This window comes from Lathamus discolor, chromosome 4 (assembly GCF_037157495.1).
Source record: "Lathamus discolor isolate bLatDis1 chromosome 4, bLatDis1.hap1, whole genome shotgun sequence".
Lineage (NCBI taxonomy): Eukaryota > Metazoa > Chordata > Aves > Psittaciformes > Psittacidae > Lathamus > Lathamus discolor.
The window spans coordinates 38,294,454-38,314,082 of record NC_088887.1 but is presented as its reverse complement, the minus strand read 5'-3'; the positions used below and the strand labels follow the sequence as shown (position 1 = coordinate 38,314,082).

At 37.0% G+C, this 19,629-nt stretch overlaps 1 protein-coding gene across 1 annotated transcript in view; it reads left to right on the top strand.

The window, feature by feature from the left end:
* Positions 1 to 19,629, top strand: part of USP9X (ubiquitin specific peptidase 9 X-linked) — a 100,213-nt gene that overhangs the window by 70,978 nt on the left and 9,606 nt on the right. The window contains exons 26-38 of the mRNA XM_065677123.1: positions 1,744 to 1,910; positions 7,532 to 7,640; positions 7,749 to 7,895; positions 8,016 to 8,162; positions 8,917 to 9,139; positions 11,480 to 11,700; positions 12,091 to 12,281; positions 12,730 to 12,903; positions 14,654 to 14,795; positions 14,972 to 15,722; positions 16,243 to 16,366; positions 17,404 to 17,629; positions 18,300 to 18,429. Of these exons, the coding sequence (XP_065533195.1) occupies positions 1,744 to 1,910; positions 7,532 to 7,640; positions 7,749 to 7,895; positions 8,016 to 8,162; positions 8,917 to 9,139; positions 11,480 to 11,700; positions 12,091 to 12,281; positions 12,730 to 12,903; positions 14,654 to 14,795; positions 14,972 to 15,722; positions 16,243 to 16,366; positions 17,404 to 17,629; positions 18,300 to 18,429 (2,752 nt within the window). The remainder of the gene's footprint in view (positions 1 to 1,743; positions 1,911 to 7,531; positions 7,641 to 7,748; positions 7,896 to 8,015; positions 8,163 to 8,916; positions 9,140 to 11,479; positions 11,701 to 12,090; positions 12,282 to 12,729; positions 12,904 to 14,653; positions 14,796 to 14,971; positions 15,723 to 16,242; positions 16,367 to 17,403; positions 17,630 to 18,299; positions 18,430 to 19,629) is intronic.

Genomic DNA, 19,629 nt, shown 5'->3' with positions numbered 1-19,629 from the left:
TTCAAGAAAAATGCTTTCAGTTTCCTGAGTTCACCTTTAAATCTTGAGACTTTTTGCTCATAGGTCATAGGAGTATTTTGCTGAGTCTATGGTGTAGAGATTTATCATTAAATATTAGTCTAAGAACAAAAGCAGACTGATCTTTGTGAAGTCAGGATTGTCATGTCAGGATTCCTAAAAACGTCAAAGGCAACTATGGTAAACTCTTTTTTGTTATGAGCACTTCAGAGTAGTCTCGTTAAGTATGACTTATGCAACAGTGTTGTGAGCGCTTTAAGAAGCTTCTGAACTTAACTGGTGAATTCAATTAGACTTTAAAGTGAAGATAAATTATTTTGAGAGCATAACTTTTATGGAGTCTCTTTTTCCTCCTCCCTCAAAAATTCTGCTATGGGAGTCCTCTCTGGTTGAAAAAGGCTGTGTGTGACTTTCAGTGGTGTCAAACTGCCATTTTCTTATCTCAAGAGAAGGCTCATACCCACCTGAAATATCACAACTATGCTGCTTGTACAAACTCATGAGCTCTTGGTGCCTGTGTGTAAGGAAGTACTTCATTGAGTAGAAAATGCACTTTTCCTTTCTACTAGATCTCTGCACACACGCAAAAATAATGTTCTAAATAGAGCTTCAGTGCAGAAGCAGGTGCAGTCCTGAACTTGTTGAAAACATTTTGCTTTTACTTTCCTGTCTTGAGATATGTCAGAATTATGATGTCTTCCTGCTGCAGTGGTAGTGACTGTCCCTGATTTTTAGCTGTTGCACAAAGACAAAATAGTGTCTGTTGCCAGACTGAAACATACTTTATCCTCTTCTACTGCTGTTTACAATTAGTTATCTCTTCTACCCTGTAACCGACTCTTTCTGCCTACTTATTCTTGATACCTTTCCATGTATAAAACATGACTGTAGTTAATGTTGCTAACCTGCAGCCATGATTACTGGTGAGTTAAGATTGAAACCTACTCACATTCAGTTTCTTCAGAACTTCTTCAAGCTAATTAATTTTGGCTTAGATGGAGGAGAGGGCTTGCTTTTTATTCTCAAGCATTTATTTTGGAGAAATATACCAAAATCAACTTGCTAGATTCAGATTTTTAATTGAAAGAGTAACCTACGTGCCAATTAAAAGTACTATTCTTTCCTATTTCAAAAATAACCATAGAATCTGTTTGAAAATTGTTTCAGATGCTTTGTGTTTCTGAAAAATAGTAAAGTGCTGAATAAATTCTAGCAGTAGTTAAGAAGTTAAGAAACTTCTGTTAAATAAGTTGTGAGTGTCAAAGCTTTGTAAAACTGAACTTCTTGAAGAATTTTACAGCACTGTTGCCTTCCTGTGTTTAAGTAGTGACTGTTTCCAAAGCTTCAGGTTCTGAGTAGTAAAGAAAAACATCTTATTTAAGAATTAGTCCAAGTACAAACCAAAAAAAAAACCAAAAACTAAAACCACCAAACCCTAACATTATTAACTGTTGTAACTTTTGCCTACGAGCTTCCTATTTCTGGCTCCTGAAGTTCATGCTTGGAATCCGCCTTTGAGAAGCACAGTACTGGAAGTTCAGGTCATCCCACAGAGTGCTCTGAATCACATCAGAGTGGAGTGCATAGAATACTTGGCACTGATAATCACTTAGTATACAGATTTGTGGTTTGTGTTTGTATTAAGAGTATGTACCTTGGAGCCAGTTGGGTTTCTTTGGATATTTTTTTTATACCCACTTTGTGTTCTCTTTTTTATATTCACAGACAAATGCAGGAAATGAACCAGACATAGAAGATGAACAGGTTTGCTGTGAAGCACTGGAGGTGATGACCCTGTGTTTTGCTTTGATTCCAACAGCACTGGATGCACTCAGTAAAGAAAAAGCATGGCAGACATTTATCATTGATTTGCTATTGCACTGTCACAGCAAGTAAGTTTTGGTGTTTTGTTTGGGTTTTTTTAATCACAAAATCACAGAGTCATTAGGGTTGGAAGGGACCTCTGGAGATCCAACCTCTGCTTTCAAGGCAGGGCCACCTGGAGCAGGTTACACAGGAACACGTCCAGGTGAGGTTTAAATGTCTTCAGAGAGGGAGACTCCATGACCCATCCTGGACAGCTTGTTCCAGTGCTCTGCCACCCTTAATGTAAAGAAGTTCTTCCTCATGTTGAGGCGAAACGTCTTGTATTCTAGTTTATGGACAACTCTCCTTGTCCTCTCGCTGGATGAGGAGCAGTTATTTTACAATTTGAAATTAATATAAAGCCTGAACACAGAGCAGTGACTTCTTATTTAAGTGATTTTTCTCTTGCAGTTGTCTTAATTTATTACTTAGCAATATAAATCTGTAATGTGGATACCTGTCCTAAAGTGGCAGCTATATCAGTCCCATCTTCTTTGTGCTCATAAGGAGGATATTGTGAAGCCAGATGGATGCCTGATAATGTGCTACTGATGGCTTTAGAACAACTTTACCCTAAAGTTATAGGTACTTTGTTTTTCAGAAGTTGTGTGAATACTCGCTACATTAGAATATTTTAAGTGACTTAGATATAGAAGAACTTTCTTATACTTCTGCTAAGTAAAGGCAAAACACAGTACTAAGTACTAGCAGTTTGAGGAGAGGGGGAATTTAAGACTAATCCTCTGATTTTCTTGTACCAGAGTGGCACACTTCTGACTTCTCTCGTGACACGTTTTACATAGAGCTGTCACACTGGGGAGAGACGGGAAAAACTATCAGGAGCTGCCAAGATCTATGTGTGTCAGTTGCCCTGCAGTCTTGCCCCTTAGAGTTTGTGGATCTCTTGTTATCTCCAAGCTTTTCCTACAAATCTGCTCGGACAGCATCTGCACAATACAGCATGTGTGCGATGTGTGTCTTGTGACTTTTAGCCCATCTGAAATTGTTAGAGTATTGGGGAGGGGGGTGTTCTTCAAAGCTATCTAGGTGGAAAGTTTTGGTATGTTGCTATTAAACTTAGTTACTGGTGCTTTGAATTGTTACTCAAGATCTAATTCTAGTTTTGTCAGGTATCTGTGTTGTTATTCTATGAATATGTTAACCTTTCATTGAGAAATGACAGAGATCAGGAATTAGTGGCATTGTATAAGTTATTCAGTACATTTTAAATGGAGTCAGATTCTGATGCTCTCAGGTGAACAGGGTCAGAATTTCAGCACCATGCTTTCTTGTTTCTACTTTTCTAGATAAAACAGGTTGATAAGTCTTATGTTCAGGAATATTTGCAATCAGTTTTTTCAGAACTTCTTCTATTTAATTCATTTTGGCTTAGATGGAGGAAAAGCCTTGCTTTTATTCTTAAGTATTTATTTTAGAGAAATGTATCAAAATCAACACGCTTGATTCAAATGTTTAATTGAAAGAGTAACCCATGTACCAATTAGAAATACTGTTCTTTCCCATTTCAAAAATCACCACAGCAGCTATGTTTGAAAATTGTTTCAGCTGCTTTGTGTTTCTGAAAAAATAGTGAAGTGCTGAATAAATTCTAGCAGTATTAAGAAACCTGTTTTGCAGTTTTTACTTTTCTAGGTAAAATAGGTTGGTAAGTCTTATGTTCAGGAATATTCACCATAACAAAATAATCAATGCTATCATCAGAATCTCTTTATAATGAACTAGTTGCACATTCTGGTGAAACTGTGGAGTGTTGTTATTGGAATCTCACAAGCTTTATTAGTTTGCAACCTGTGTTACAGGATGTTGAATTTTCAGCTTCAGTGAAACTTGTTATTATCATTGAAGTTAGACAAGTTTAACAAAACATGCTGGCAAATATATGTTGTAAGTTTACACATTAAATGGAACAAGCTGTCTTTCACTATTTTGGGTAACTTTCAAGGCTGATGAGTAAGAAATCACTACATTTTATTTTTAAAAACGTCAACAGTTGATACCAAGTTACTATTTTGGCAGTAGGTATATGTTGGCCGCATGTCACATTTGGAGCACCAGTACAGCTGAATGGCATGGGCAAGTGTCAGTGCCCCCTCCTTTGATTTTTTTTTTAATTAGTTTTTAGTATCTGAAGATTTATAAGATCTGTGCCTTTTTAACATCTTAACTGTGAAAATACAAGTAATGAGTGATAATTTTTATAGTAAATGTCACTGTTGTTATTTGACTTTGTGCATTATATTTGGAGTTAAGGTGACATTTCTCAAGTGTTCACCAGCATTTATGTATATTTCAGTTAGTGTTTGGTATCAACACTTATCACTCTTTCTGTCTTTGGAACTGCAGATGCTCTTCATGAGGATTTTTCTATTCTGGTTGTATTTCTTTAAGGAAGTTGACTGTTGGTTCTAATCAGAACTTCTATAAGTCTTAAACAGTTTAGTCTCTGAATTTCATTTTGCGGATTGCATCTAACACAGTTTGTGATGGAGATAGAATGGCATTCTAGCAAAACCTTGTCTTGATTTAAAGATTGAATATCTGTCATGGTTTTGCTAGTCTCTTCTGATAATTACTTTTGCTGATTTGAGCTTTGCTGACTGAATTTGAACCCCAGCTGTATGATAATATTATGCCTACTGAATAGTTAATTGTTGTATGTTTCTTCCTAAAATGCTGGAAGAAACAAGCTGTGTGGGCTTCTCTTTCCACATGTTTGTTAGCATGTCAGCCCAAGTCTGAACAGCTGGGGTTTAATTCCCTGGATATGTTAGCTTCTTGCCCTTTAATAATAAGAGTAGCATTAATAGATGTGGTTTGTTTGTTTTGTCGGAGGGGATAAAATTTTTAAGGGCTTCCCTTCTCCAAGTGAACTGCTGCTCAGCTCCTTATCTCTGCTTTTTTTCCCTCTACCAGAACAGGAAATGAGCTGAATTTATTGTATGGAAAAATTGTTCATATTGTCATTACAAGCTAACCTTTGAGCTCTCTTCTCTCATATGCTTGTAAAACTTCTGCTACATCTGATAATCTCACTTTGAATGCAGCTGTTCATTATTACATGGTAGAACAGCATTAAATATGAGTAGAAACAGACTGCTTTGAACATAAAGACAGTGAAGTTGAAGTAATCTAAAAAAAAAAAAATACCTCTTCTGACTTAATGTGGAAACAAATCAGTTTTTGCAGTGTAGAGAAAGTTCAGCAAATACTGGGCAGAATTCTGAATATCCTTTCAATTATTGTTCTCTAATCTCGTATCCTCAATTGGAGAACAATGTGAGAAAGAATACGCATGTGAGAAAATGTTTTTGGTGCACCATAAAAGACAAGGAAGATGATCAAGTTCAGATCTCACAAATACAATCTTTCTGGAAAAGATTTAGATGGACTGGTGGGTTTTGTTTGTTTATTTCAGATGTTGAGATTGTATGGGCCTAATGCTGTTTCCTCATAGCATAACCGTGCTACCTATAAATTGCGAAACAGAATGCAAAATGCTTAATACTGAATACTAGAGCAGTTCTTGTGCTCCAAGGTAATTGATTTTATAGTGGTAACCCCTGAATATAAGAATGACTTGGGCAGTTGAATAGTTAGTCCTAAATGACCCTGGAACCCAGAAGTGTTCCAGCTTATGGCTGCAAACTGTTCAGTGGTCATACATATGTGGCCCATATAAATAAAAATTCTTACTGCTTGTGGAAAGCAGTGGCGCCTGTATCCGTTGAAGAGGGTGACTTGTGCTAACTGGGCAGAAGTCTGTATCCTGGGACTATCAATGGGATGGGATTCAGGTTGCCTGCTGCCTTGATGGAGGCATTTGGCCTTCAACTATTTTGCTGGATGAATGTAAGTTCACCATGCAACTGTCCTATCTGCCAGTTCTATGCTGTTGTCATGGTGTCTAACGTGGCACAAAATGCCAGTATTAAGGCAGCTGTACATCCCATGGCTCCTTAAGAGCGCTTAGATTGTTATAGCCTCATGAAAGTATAATACTTGTGTTCACATATTTCATGCTCCTTAGAGACTTAACAGTGTGAAGTCTTGTGCTTCACTGGTCACATTTCTGCTTTAGGAAAATACCACCTTTATCTATTTCATTCTGCCTTGAAATGCATGAACCTGAGGAGTGTCTGTGTGATGTGTCCCAAGCAATTGAAGGGTTACATCTGAAAAGAAATTTCTGTGAGTTTTATGGAAACATCAGCTCAGCAATCAGAGCAGATAAAATGTCAGTTATTATTAAGAACAAAACAGACCCCCTACCTCCCACGGCCTTCTTAACTCAAAGCAATGTAGTAGAACTTGCAATGATCAGGCAAGGGTGACAAGGGAGATCAAAGCTCTGAAATTATTTCCATCTGAGGAACAGCTGGAAAGCTTGGGGCACTTGGTATTGGCGAAGAGATACATGGTGGGAGGAGAACACCACAGAGACTTTTAAAATCAGGAGTAACTAAGAGAAGAAACAGAGAACGTTGTTTCTGTGTATGAGAACTTCATGAGCATAACATGTAAGCAGTGTAAACCTTTAGTTTGGAAATAGTTTGAGGGGTTGTTCATTAATTTGTCCAGTGAGGGCTATGAAATACTGCTTTAGTTAGTCTTTCTGAATCACAGATTGTTAGAAACCGAGAGAACATTCTGGAGAACTGTCACTGCATGCTTCCCTGTTCTTGTGCACTTTCCTAAGTGTATACCAGAGGCAGAGTGCTTAGCTACCTGCATCTTTGCTCTGACCTCTGATCATGTTTGCATGTCTTTTGAAGCACAGTTAACTGCAGGTGAAAGAACTCTGAGGGAAGTAGGAGTGTGTGCTTTCCACAGTGACCTCATGAGTAGAAAACAAGAGCCACAACCAGAAAGACACTGTAAAGTTTGGTTTCTTATATGTTGAGATACTTCTATAAAGCACAGCATTAATTTATGTTCTCTCCCCACACAAGCAGAGTTGTTTCTAACTTTTCACAAGATACAATGCTGAGGCAGTGTTGCAACTTGAAAGAATAGGATTTGCCTTAAGTTACTTTTTTTCCTCAAGCTTATCTGTTCCTATATTATGCCAGTGCTTAGATTAAGTCTATAGATGGGAAATGGCTTTTAATTCTAGCCTCTTGAATTTTCAGGGGGTCATCTTTTCTTATTTCTTACTACTGATAAATTTTGATCACAGATGCTCAGCAGGCTGCCGAAGTGATACATAAGAGCAGTTTTACTAGGGCAGTTCTAATGTGTCTTTCAGGCACAGCTGGTGCTTGAAAATTAAAAAAAAATAAACACAGAAAAGAATTATTTAGGCTTGCAAATTGCTTGTTGTGTTATGCAGTATTTGGTGGCAGTTGTGAAGGTTTAGTGGTTAGCTGCTGATAAATGTCTTTTTGCCTTTAAATATTCGATTTGTGGAACAGGTTTTGTAATAGTAATTAATATTATATAAAATTTCACTGCAAGGCGAAACAATATGATGAGTGGAGAATAAGTAAAGCATTCCCATTTCTTACATTATGTGCAGTTTTAGAGAATGGCATCAAGCAGATAAGCACAAATATTTCCCTTTTTTTTTTTTATTGTCCTATTTGGATCGGAAGGTTGAGTTTAATATTTCTATTAAATGATTTTTCAGAACTGTTCGTCAGATGGCACAGGAGCAATTCTTTTTAATGGCTACCAGGTGTTGCATGGGGCAGAGACCTCTCCTTTTCTTCATTACCCTGCTGTTTACTGTCCTAGGGGTAAGTTTTTAGAGGTAAAGGTTTCAGTAGAGTTAGGCTTCTGTTCGAGTTGCACTCTTAAGTAGAAGCATGTTTGAATTGCATATTATTTGGTTTTTGTTTACATAGAGTACTGCAAGAGAGCGAGCTAAGCATTCTGGAGACTACTTCACTCTCTTAAGACATCTTCTTAATTATGCTTACAACAGTAGTATTAATGTACCCAATGCTGAAGTTCTTCTCAATAATGAAATTGACTGGCTTAAGAGGATTAGGGTAAGTTTCAGGATCAATTTATTTCTAATAATCATTTTTTTACTACTTTGATGTGAAATAAGTTTTACTCTTGGTAAGTGTCTAGTATTTATATTATGCTAACTTTTGCTTGAATTACAGGATGAAGTAAAAAGAACAGGGGAAACGGGTGTCGAAGAAACTATCTTAGAGGGTCACCTTGGAGTAACAAAAGAGTTGTTAGCATTCCAGACACCTGAAAAGAAATACCATATTGGTTGTGAAAAAGGAGGTGCTAATCTCATTAAAGTAGGTTCAAGTTTTTTGATGTATGGAGTTTTTTGATGGTATTTGGGGAGGGTGTTAAATACAAAAAGGTAAAAACAAGCCTTGCATCTTATGGTCTGTAACCATAAAAGATCTCAGTTTAACTATTTGAAAAGGGCTTCCAATCAGGGTTTAAATTTTTTTTTATAATACATGTTTCATTCATAAGAGCACTTAACATTCTCATTCTTTGGAACCATGGCATATGGAGTCGCTGTGACCTTGTGAGCTGTTATGCCAAGAGCAAACATCACACAAGGACAGTGGGCTACATACAGGATGGTCCTGTACAGGACTGTTTTCTTTCATTGCCCCTGTATTGTCTTTTCTTCACATGTTCCTAATTAGTGCTGTTAACATTTATGGCAGGTTTGAACAAATGCATGATGTCCGAGTGTCTCTTTCATCAGTCATGTCTTCTTTGTACCTCTGGTATTATACAGCAGGAATGTTGTTTTTTACAACACTAATTGATAAAGAGTTTTGTATTTTTAACTTGTAGTGGGGGGTGGGTTTGCAGGAAACCACATTAAAATGGAGTTATTCTGTTCTAAACTTAAAAGTTTATGATGGTGTTGGTCTCAATTTTAACTCTTGAGTGTTTTAAGTACTACTCTGTTTCTCAGACATTCATTTACGTAATAATACTTACTCTGTTACTAGTACAAATTTATAAAGTAACAGGTGATTTATTTTCCTTGTTTTGTTTGTTGTTTGTTTTTTTTTTTCCCTGCAGGAGTTGATAGATGATTTCATCTTTCCAGCATCAAATGTTTATCTACAGTACATGAGAAATGGAGAATTGCCTGCTGAGCAGGCTATACCAGTCTGTAGTTCACCAGCTACTATTAACGCTGGGTTTGAGCTACTAGTTGCACTAGCAGTTGGATGTGTACGAAATCTCAAACAGATAGTAGACACGTTGACTGAAATGTATTACATAGGTACAGCAATCACTAGTATGTAATATTTTTAATTATCTGTTTTCTACTTTTTAATGTATATATTATGCCTAGGTTTTGTTTATATTGTCAGCTGAACTAGGTGCTGAATGTTTTAGTTTGTGGTATGTTTGTGGCTGCTTTCATGTTGCAACATCAAGCTGTCAAAAATCTAGAAAAGTTTGTCAGCGTAGCCTTTCTCTGTTCTTCTTTAATGTGGTAAATGTACTGACTTGCATTACGCAGTTGCATCCAAGTTCCAGACCCAGTCACTTACACAGTCAGACCCCCCTTACCCTGACCTGGCTACTCCCCTTTGTCCGTGCCAGCTCCCAGGAACCTCATTCTGTCTGTATCTTCTACTTTTGTCTCATCATTTCAGGCTCTGCCTAACCAATCCCAGAAATTCATCAGGTATCTTTGGCTTAGTTTTAGTGCCAGTCTCTTGGTTGCTCACTTAATTTGTCATCCTTGTCCAGACACAGGCACAGGTTCACTGTCCTGTTTAGTTCTGTACGTATTATCTGCTTGTTGTGGTCCTTCCTCAGATGTTTGCACTCTCAGTTTTGGCCTTGTCTCAGCACAGCTCTGCACTCAAAGAACTTTCTCCTCACTGGAGAAAGATTATAGCAATTGCAGTATGTACAGAAACTTGTAAATGTTAAGTGTTTCAAAAGCTGGTACTCAAATGAAGCAAGTAATACTCACAAGGGTGACAAAAGGCTCATACTTAACATAGATTTTTTGTTACCAATAAAAAGCATGTAAGACTTTCTTCTTTCTTAAAAAATTAATAAAAAGCATATTTTCTGCAGCCCTAAATGGGATAATTAAACAACTATTTTGGCTGTCATATTGACAGGGAAAGGAGAAAGAAAGATAGGGAGAGGGGGAATGGGTGGGTGGAACAACTGAAAACAAGCAAAACCAAGTTTGTCTGGGAAGAAAGGCTTGGAGTGTTGGGGTTGTTCAGCTGGGAAAGAGAAGGCTCTGGGGAGATCTTATTGCAGCTTTTCAGTACTTAGGGGGAGTTTATAAGAAAGATGGAAAGAGACTTTTTATCAGGGCCTGTAGTGAGAGGACAGGGGGCAATGATTTTAAATTGAAATAGGATAGATTTAGATAGGACAGGAAAGAAGTTCTTTACTGTGAGGGTGGTGAGGCACTGGAACAGGTTGCCCAGAGGACTTGTGGCTGCTCCTTCCTTGGAAGTGTTCAAGGCCAGGTTGTACAGGACTTTGAGCAACCTGGTCTAGTGAAAGATGTCCCTGCCCATGGCAGCGGGTTGGAACTGGGTGATCTTGAAGGTCCATTCCAACCCAAGCCATTCTATGATTAAAGAATATTTAAACTTTTAGAGTTTAGCAAAACAATAAGCAACTAGGAGTTGTTTCTCATAGTGGGAATTGTCCACTTCCTCTCAGAATGGCAGTGCTACTTATCCAGTTGGTAGTATCACTGAATCGTTTGAGTTTTTTTCAATCTCTCTGTTCAGTTCCATCTCAAATGAATAAATGAAAAGGGCAGCTTTATGGTTTATCCCCCTGCCTCATCCTTTTTTTCTTCATCCTTTTCTCTTGGGAAGTGTTTCCTATCACCTCACAATTAGAAAGATTTTATAGCATTTCCTTGCACTCAATTATTTGGTAAGCACAGTAGAACCCCAGTTCTCCATGGTATGTGAGGCGGAAGAGGGAACACATGTATGAACTGTGCATGCTGTGTGCGTCATATACCAAGTATAGCTTGCTTGCAAACATGCATGATCTCATATTGTGTTAAAACCACAGAACAACAGGTTAATGTAGTAAACCTGTGATTGTAAATGTACTGTGAAGAGATGCGAGAGGTCTGAGGGAGAAGACTCGGGAGGAAAGAAAGAAATCTGTCACAAGGTCATATAAATAGCATTATCTAACACTGTTTCCTATCCTGGCAAGGGAAAGTGAGGTATATGTGAAATTTTCTGATTTTAAAAACACTGCACATTTGTGAAAGGTATTATAAGTTGGTCATATACTCCAGATTCATTCAGCTGAGTTCTTCAGCTAAGAAACTTGCTGGTATTGAGAGAAGACTTCTGTTTGATACATAAATAGACTGAATTTTTGTCTCGCCACCTTTTTAGTTATGCAGTTGGTAAAATAGTGTAATGGTAGGATTACAGGTAGAAATACTGATCATAGAATTTGTGTTTATTTTAGCAGTTAAATTTTGGACTGAAACATTTGCTTTAGTGAATTGCAGAGTGATGCGAGCTAGTACTTATATTGTGCAGCTGCCCTTTGTATTACATTGATATTCTGATTCTTTTATAATAAAATTGTTTTCTAATCACATTCTGCTATTTTCTTCTAGCTTGTGAAGCGCTCACAGAATGGGAATATCTACCACCCGTTGGGCCTCGACCACCAAAGGGGTTTGTAGGGCTAAAAAATGCTGGTGCCACTTGTTACATGAATTCTGTCATTCAGCAGCTGTACATGATTCCAGCCATCAGGAATGGGATTCTTGCAATTGAAGGCACAGGCAGTGATGTAGATGATGACATGTCTGGGGATGAAAAGCAGGACAATGAGGTAAAATTTAATTATGCAGAACTTGCTTATCTTTGAAATAGAATTCTTTTTTAGGAAAAGGTTATAACATTCAGGTTGCTTCTCTTTTCTTTCCACTGCTGGCAGTGGGGGCAGTGGCATAATGTCTCTTATTTGAATAGGCTTACTGTCAGAGAGGCAGTTCAAAAGATCCAGGTAGCAGGGTTTGCAGACTTCCTCCTCATGGATTTTCACTTGAGAGCACCATACACTAATTCTGCCAACAGAACTCTGTTAATGCATACAAAGACACTTGTTTCTTCAGATGAGAATATGAAGCACTTTAGATTGTTAAATTAAACAAGGGATACAACTGGCTATAAGGCAGCTATGTATCAAAATTAATTGCACAAATTTTCTTCTGCTTTTCAGAGCAATGTTGACCCAAGAGATGATGTGTTTGGTTATCCACATCAGTATGAAGACAAACCAGCACTGAGTAAAACAGAAGATAGAAAAGAGTACAATATTGGAGTTCTGAGGCATCTCCAAGTAATTTTTGGTCATTTAGCGGCTTCCAGGCTACAGTACTATGTACCAAGAGGGTTTTGGAAACAATTTAGGTAAATAGAAAATTTAGTATTAATGTCTGTTCACTGGGCCACTGAAATGCCACAAAACTAACTGTAATAGAAGAAATTACAGTGATGTTAACTGTAAATTAGCAGAACTTGTTCAGCCTTGCATCTGTTATCCTACCTTTTACCATTCTGTAGAAGTCTCTTGGTAAACTAAAGCTTACAGCAAGATGGTTATTTGGAATTCTAGTAGTTCTTGAGCTTGATATTGAGAGTGAATTAACTATGATGTTATACACAAAAGCTTGCTTTTACTTATCACTAAGTGTCAGGGACAGTGTAACAGGTAGTATCCTACATCACAAACCAGCAAATAGTCGTGGTCAGTAAGAATGAGAGATGAATAGCGTAAATAGTGTTAGGGGTTTTTTTTAAATAAATTGTTGGGGAACAAAACTGAAAATATTTGACAAGAATGTGCTTTTGTTTTCAGACTTTGGGGTGAACCTGTAAATCTACGTGAACAACATGATGCTTTAGAATTTTTTAATTCCTTAGTGGACAGTTTAGATGAAGCTTTAAAAGCTTTGGGCCATCCAGCAATGTTAAGTAAAGTTCTAGGAGGGTCCTTTGCTGATCAGAAGATTTGTCAAGGATGCCCACATCGGTAAGTGTTTACGATTCTTGTAGGATACCTGTGTTTTTATCCTTATGAAAGTGAATAAAGAGTCAAGAGTAGGTTCTGTTTGTGGTTTTGCTGTTGGTTTGGTGTGTTGTGTTGTTGGGGATTTTTTAAGCTAATAGAATTTGGTACGTGTGTTTTTCTACATTGATTTGTCTTCAGGTGCCTTGAAATACTTGATTATTGCTTCTACTTAACAGTTGTATGTGAAGCATTGTGTATTGATCAGCAGAGGAAAAGATACAGCTTTTCCATGTTAAGAGTGAAAACAACTTAGGGACCATGCAATGTATAAAGTTTTAAGACATACGAAACAGCTGTTGCTGGCTTTTGTCTTCCACAATGTGCGGATAATGCTGACCCAAGTATGAATCTTTACTTCCAATGAGTGAAACCCTGTCCATACTCACGATACAAGCTGTAACTAGGGATAATAGTGTAAAAAAGTTTATCTTTTCTTAAGGTTTTTGCTGTATGTTTAAATAACTTAAAATGCTAATAATGAAGTAAATATTAAAAAAAAACAAAAAAAACCAAAAAAAACACCTGTATCAGACTGAAATTCTGTGGTATACTGTCTTGATGATGGTGATCAATGACAGATGCTTTCTGGAGGAATCGAATTAGGAATTGTACAGTTGGAGACTTTCTTCTATCCCTCTTGAGATGGATGATTAAAATTATGTGCAAGGTTCAAGATGGCCTAATGATTGACTTGTTCTTTTTCAGCAGTTGGCTTTTTTTATAATTGTGTTAAGTTGTATCGCCGACAGTTGGCCTTCTTACTGTTCACAACATCTTTCAGATCCTTTGTGATTCTTACATGATAGACAAGTGTTATCTATCATTATAGAATTCTACTGGATTTGTGTAACTGTACTTCTTAATAAAAATTTTACCCAGATAGTTTAGGGAGGACAAAACTGATGACAAACTAAGCCATTGGATTTGAGGTATGAGAAAGCCTTTCTGAATTTGTAAGTTATTTCATAGATGAATGAGTAATGCTGTTTTGGTTGAAGTGTTTTTAATTTATTCACTGTTACAGAACCCTTTATATGCATGATACCATATCCAATAAACAAGCCCTGCAGGGTTATGTTGGAATAGATGCAACTCTTAAGGTTTATTTATCACTTCTTTATCCTAAAAAAAACCAACAAACCCAACACAACCGAAAAACCAGCCACAGAAACCAGCCAACCAAAAAACGTTTCCAAGATGTTTTAACTGGTTGTGTCTCAAGCATTGCTGTTTCACTGCTAGGAAATTGTGTAAAAGTTGTGTCATAACACAAAAAATTAAATTCAGTCAGTCAAGAATATGCAAAGTGATTGGAAAAAATACTCTGCTTTGCTGTCTGTGCTTCTCTACTAGCTTAAGTTAGCCAAGAGTCTGTCGTGCTACTTAAACTGCGTTAAAAACAAGATGTGCCAGAAGATTTAATTTCCATGATCTTTTCAGTGAATTTGAGGCATACAAGTAATTTCTGTGATGTTCATAAAGTAACTATAATTAATGCAGATCAAAAAATAGAATTTGCAGATACTGTAAGGTAATTGTAGGAAGACTGCAATAAAAAAATAATTCTTTTTTTACTTCTTCACTACTTTTGCCAGAAGTTGACATCAAGTGCTGAATAAAACTTCTGCAGTAAGTTGTTGTGTAGCAACTGTAAAACATAAAAGTTGAGCATGTTACTACCTTTCTTTTACACTTGTTTGTTCATTGGTAGGTATGAGTGCGAGGAATCCTTCACAACTCTGAATGTAGATATAAGAAATCACCAAAACCTTCTTGATTCTTTGGAACAGTACGTCAAGGGAGATTTATTGGAAGGAGCAAATGCATATCATTGTGAAAAATGCAACAAAAAGGTAATGATTCCATACATATTACAGTTGAATACAACTGTGATATTACAGCTGTACTAAGTTCAGTCTTAGTTAATGTTCAGGTTAAAAAAAAAATCATTTAATTACCAAATTCAGTTGTTGGTAGGAGTATGTGAATGGAAACTTAAGAGCTGATAACTATTCATGTCCTTTTTTAGGTTGATACAGTGAAACGCTTGTTGATTAAGAAGTTGCCTCCAGTTCTTGCAATCCAGTTGAAAAGATTTGATTATGACTGGGAAAGGGAATGTGCAATCAAGTTCAATGACTATTTTGAATTTCCACGAGAGCTGGACATGGAGCCTTACACAGTGGCAGGTGTAGCTAAATTGGAAGGAGATGATGTAAATCCTGAAAATCAGATAATACAAAATGAGCAGTCTGAAAATGAACACTCTGGGAGCACAAAATACAGGCTTGTTGGTGTACTTGTACACAGTGGCCAGGCCAGTGGTGGACATTATTACTCCTACATTATCCAGAGGAATGGTGGAGATGGTGAGAAGAATCGGTGGTATAAATTTGATGATGGAGATGTAACAGAGTGTAAAATGGATGATGATGAAGAAATGAAAAATCAGTGTTTTGGTGGAGAATACATGGGAGAAGTATTCGATCACATGATGAAGCGTATGTCCTACAGACGCCAGAAGAGGTGGTGGAATGCTTATATTCTTTTTTATGAACGTATGGACACAATAGACAAAGACAATGAACTAATAAAATATATTTCAGAACTCTCTATCACCATTAAACCCCATCAGATTAAAATGCCATCAGCCATTGAACGAAGCGTACGGAAGCAGAACGTGCAGTTCATGCATAATCGTATGCAGTACAGCCTAGAATATTTCCAGTTCATAAAGAAGTTGCTTACTTGTAATAGTGTCTACTTAAATCCTCCTCCAGGTTAGTATGTTAGTGTGGTAATTATGGATTAATTTCTTGCAGGAAACTTCTTATTTGTGTTGTCAACAATTTGTCTGATAGTGAAAATTTTGAGTGATCTGCTTTGAATACTCTGTCTATCCAGACTTCTGCAGTTAAACATCTGTTGCTGAGTTGTTCATCAGTGGTACATCCCAGAATATTTAGCAAATAATACTTTGATAAACTATCAACTGTGACTCAGTTAATGCACTAAGTCATATTAAAATATTTCAGTTTGTGCGCTGTTCTGCTGAACACAGTTCTCAAAGGTGAGATGCTGAATTTCTAAAAATCAGACATTGGTTAGCCTCCCAGGTGCCTGTCTTAAAGCTTACATTTTGAAATGATACATTATAGAAGTTAAAGCCTGTTTTGATCAAGTTTCTGCTTAAAATTGGAAGACAATGTCAAGACAAAACAGTAATCTGGAATCAGCTAAATTGTTAAAAGTAAACTGCTTTTACTTTGTCTACATGTGAGTATTTTGATTTTTCTTTAGGACAAGATCATCTGTTGCCTGAAGCAGAAGAAATAACTATGATTAGTATTCAGCTCGCTGCTAGATTTCTCTTTACCACAGGATTTCATACAAAGAAAATAGTCCGTGGCCCTGCGAGTGATTGGTATTTTGTCTTTTAAGAGCAATCAGTTTTGAAAGTTTGATGTCTGTTAAAAGATCCCAGTTATATGCATTTGACAATAAAAGGTGTTAGTGGTCTGTCCCATTTTCCCCTCTTCCCCCAGGTGCATGGTCAGAGTGCATATGAAAAGTGGGGGAAATGTGAACAGAAAATACAGAGAAGAAACTGAGCCTTAAAATAAGCTGCTGTGCTGAACAGCCTCAAAATTCATTTTCAAACAGAGCCCAAATCTACTTTTTGTCTGCTTTTTAAGGATAAAGGAGTACAGTCTATTACTAGTGCAAAACTAATAGGTTATATATTCTGACTAAATCAGAGTGGTTTGTTCATGGTTTGGGAAGTTTTAAACAAAGCTCTTCTCAACCCATTTTTGTAGCTTGTTATATATATTTTGTTTCTGAAACATGTATAATAGTCTTCTAGACTGTTAGCAGAGTGCTTTATATACATTGTTACAGGGCTTGTAATTCAAATCTGTAATATAACAAACAGTACTTATAGCACCACATCTTCATGATGACCAGTAGCTTACTAGTCTTTACATGATCTTCATGATGACCAGTAGTTTACCAACTACTACTAAGTAGTTGTGTAATACATGGCAAATATATACCTTGCGTTTTTCTTCAATAGCAACTTTCAGAGTAGCTAAGTTACTCCTGTTAAGATGTCAAGAGAAGTTCAAATATTGCTGCAGGAAAGAGGACAGAGTCACACAAGACCCTCTCTGGAACACTTATTTTACTGTTATAGGGGATCATCATCCCGTCTTAGTTCCTATGGGTAACAGAAGTAAAGTGCTACAGTTAAATGTTAGGTTTTTAATTGAAGGGATGTTTTTAATTTGTGATAGCTAGTATCACTATAGGAACTATAGTTTAAGGGGTTTTGTGAGAAAATATGTTTGGGGATCACCCTTAATACGTATTTTCTTCAAATTCTGATGAATTTTGGCAGACATTCTTTTGCAATGTCTACATGTGGTCATAATCTTTCAGTTGCATCATCTTCTATTTCAGGTATGATGCATTATGCATCCTTCTTCGTCACAGCAAGAATGTACGCTTTTGGTTTGCACACAATGTCCTTTTTAATGTTTCAAACCGCTTCTCTGAGTATCTTCTGGAATGCCCTAGTGCAGAAGTGAGGGGTGCATTTGCAAAACTTATAGTATTTATTGCACATTTTTCATTGCAAGATGGGCCATGTCCTTCACCTTTTGCCTCTCCTGGACCTTCCAGTCAGGTATTTCATTTTCTAATAAAAACTTTTAAAGCCTATTCCTCTTTGTTATAAGCATTTAATGTAAATTCTGGAGTAGATACATCAGTGTTGACAGGAAATCTGTACAGTCCATTTTGCACCTCATTTGTAAATCTCCGTGAAAAGTAATTAGTGAGAACTTTGAGTTGGGTTGCACATGTGAAATCTGCAAAATAAAAGTAGTGGCTTATAATAAAGTAATGTGAAGGGAGTGAACCCTTGTTTTTCATTTAGAATTCAAACCAAAGGGAAACACCCCAAAGCCAAACAAAATAAAACAAAAAACAACCAACCAAACAAAACCCCACAAACCAAAAAAAACCCCAAACAAAACCCATGAAAGCATCCAGGAGTTCCCTGAGTTTTCTTCCTCTGTACCCTACAACGTTGAAATTGTTGAAAACTTTGACTAATTTCATACACCTAGAACTGACAAAAAAACCCAAAACAAACAAACAAAAAAACCCCAAACCACCGACACCAAGACCCCCTGAAACCTTAATGTAGTACCAGCTGCTGGTATTTTGGAGCTTGTATGAATCCCATACCTCTTAACCAGTTCTGTTTTCTGCCATAGTAGAAAGTATAAACAAAATAAAGATTTGATAGGTTCAACTGTGAATATGAAAACTTTTTTTCTTTTTTCTTTTAGGCTTATGATAACTTAAGTTTAAGTGATCATTTGCTGAGAGCGGTACTAAATCTTCTAAGAAGGGAAGTATCTGAACATGGGCGCCATTTGCAACAGTATTTCAATCTGTTCGTGATGTATGCCAATCTAGGTAAGGAAATTACACAGATCTTTGCTGATGACGCTGTAATAAACTGTTTTTTATTAATAATGCAGTTACACAAGTAACAGCAGGAGAATCCAGTTTTTCAGCCTCAGGCAGGTTGGTATGATTAAGTGTCATATAAATGGCCCCCAGAGCGTTTGTGTTCCTTCAGTTTGGAGTTTGGGGCTTGAGTCTTCCTAGCACACTTGGAAGATGCACACGATAAGGTTAGAGTAATAAGGCAGTGTCCTTCCGGGAGGATGTGGTGGTGAAAAAATGGCAAGAGAAATGATGCTTTGTTCAGGGCCCATTCACAGGGGGGTCATGAGACCCCAGAAGCGTTTGGGGCTCTCAACTGGCTTGAGCCGGAAGAAGTCGGTGAAGATAAAAAAAGAGAGAGATGCATGGTTTTCCTTTATGAAAATGTTGATAGGGATGGTTGTGCTTTATCTGTATATTCCTACTGTGTCCTTTCAATATTAATTTCTTCAGTTCACTTTTGAAGCTCATACCTATGAATACAAGGCACTAATTCTGTATCTGTCTTCCCCTTAAAGAGTCTCTGGGAGGCTGAGGAAATAGATCAATCTGTATATGTTCTTAGACATCATTGCTTGCAGAAAGCTTTCACCATAGACATCGTATGAATAAGTGTCAAATGAATAAAGGGTTGCTTTTGCTCTCTCAGGTTGATGAGGATAGTCACAGGTTCATATCTAGTGATACGTCACAGAGTTCTACATTCTTACTTTCCCCAGAAATTAGTGTCTTCTGTTAGAGGCCCATTTCTCATTCACACATGGTAGCTTAAGTGACAAAGCATCTTCCTCTTAAGCAAGTTCCAAACAAGATAAGATATTCTTCCATAGTGGTATTCTATTACACTCTCCCTCATACTCTAATACAAGGTATTTTAATCCTTTTATGTAAAGTATTATGAAACTAGAAGATCCAGTTCCCTTGTAAATTTTACAGAATGCCCATAATACTGAGCAGCTCAGGCATTACTGGTTATCAGCTCATACAGACAAGTTATAAATGTGAATTTCTGTTATATTACTTTGTGGCTAAAGTATTAAGCATATGCATTAGTCCAGATAGGAGTTATTTCAGTATTTCCACATAGAATTCAGTGACACACACACTCTCTCATTCACTCCTCTGGAATCTATTTTGTGTGGGTGGACAATTTCAGAGTAATTTAAT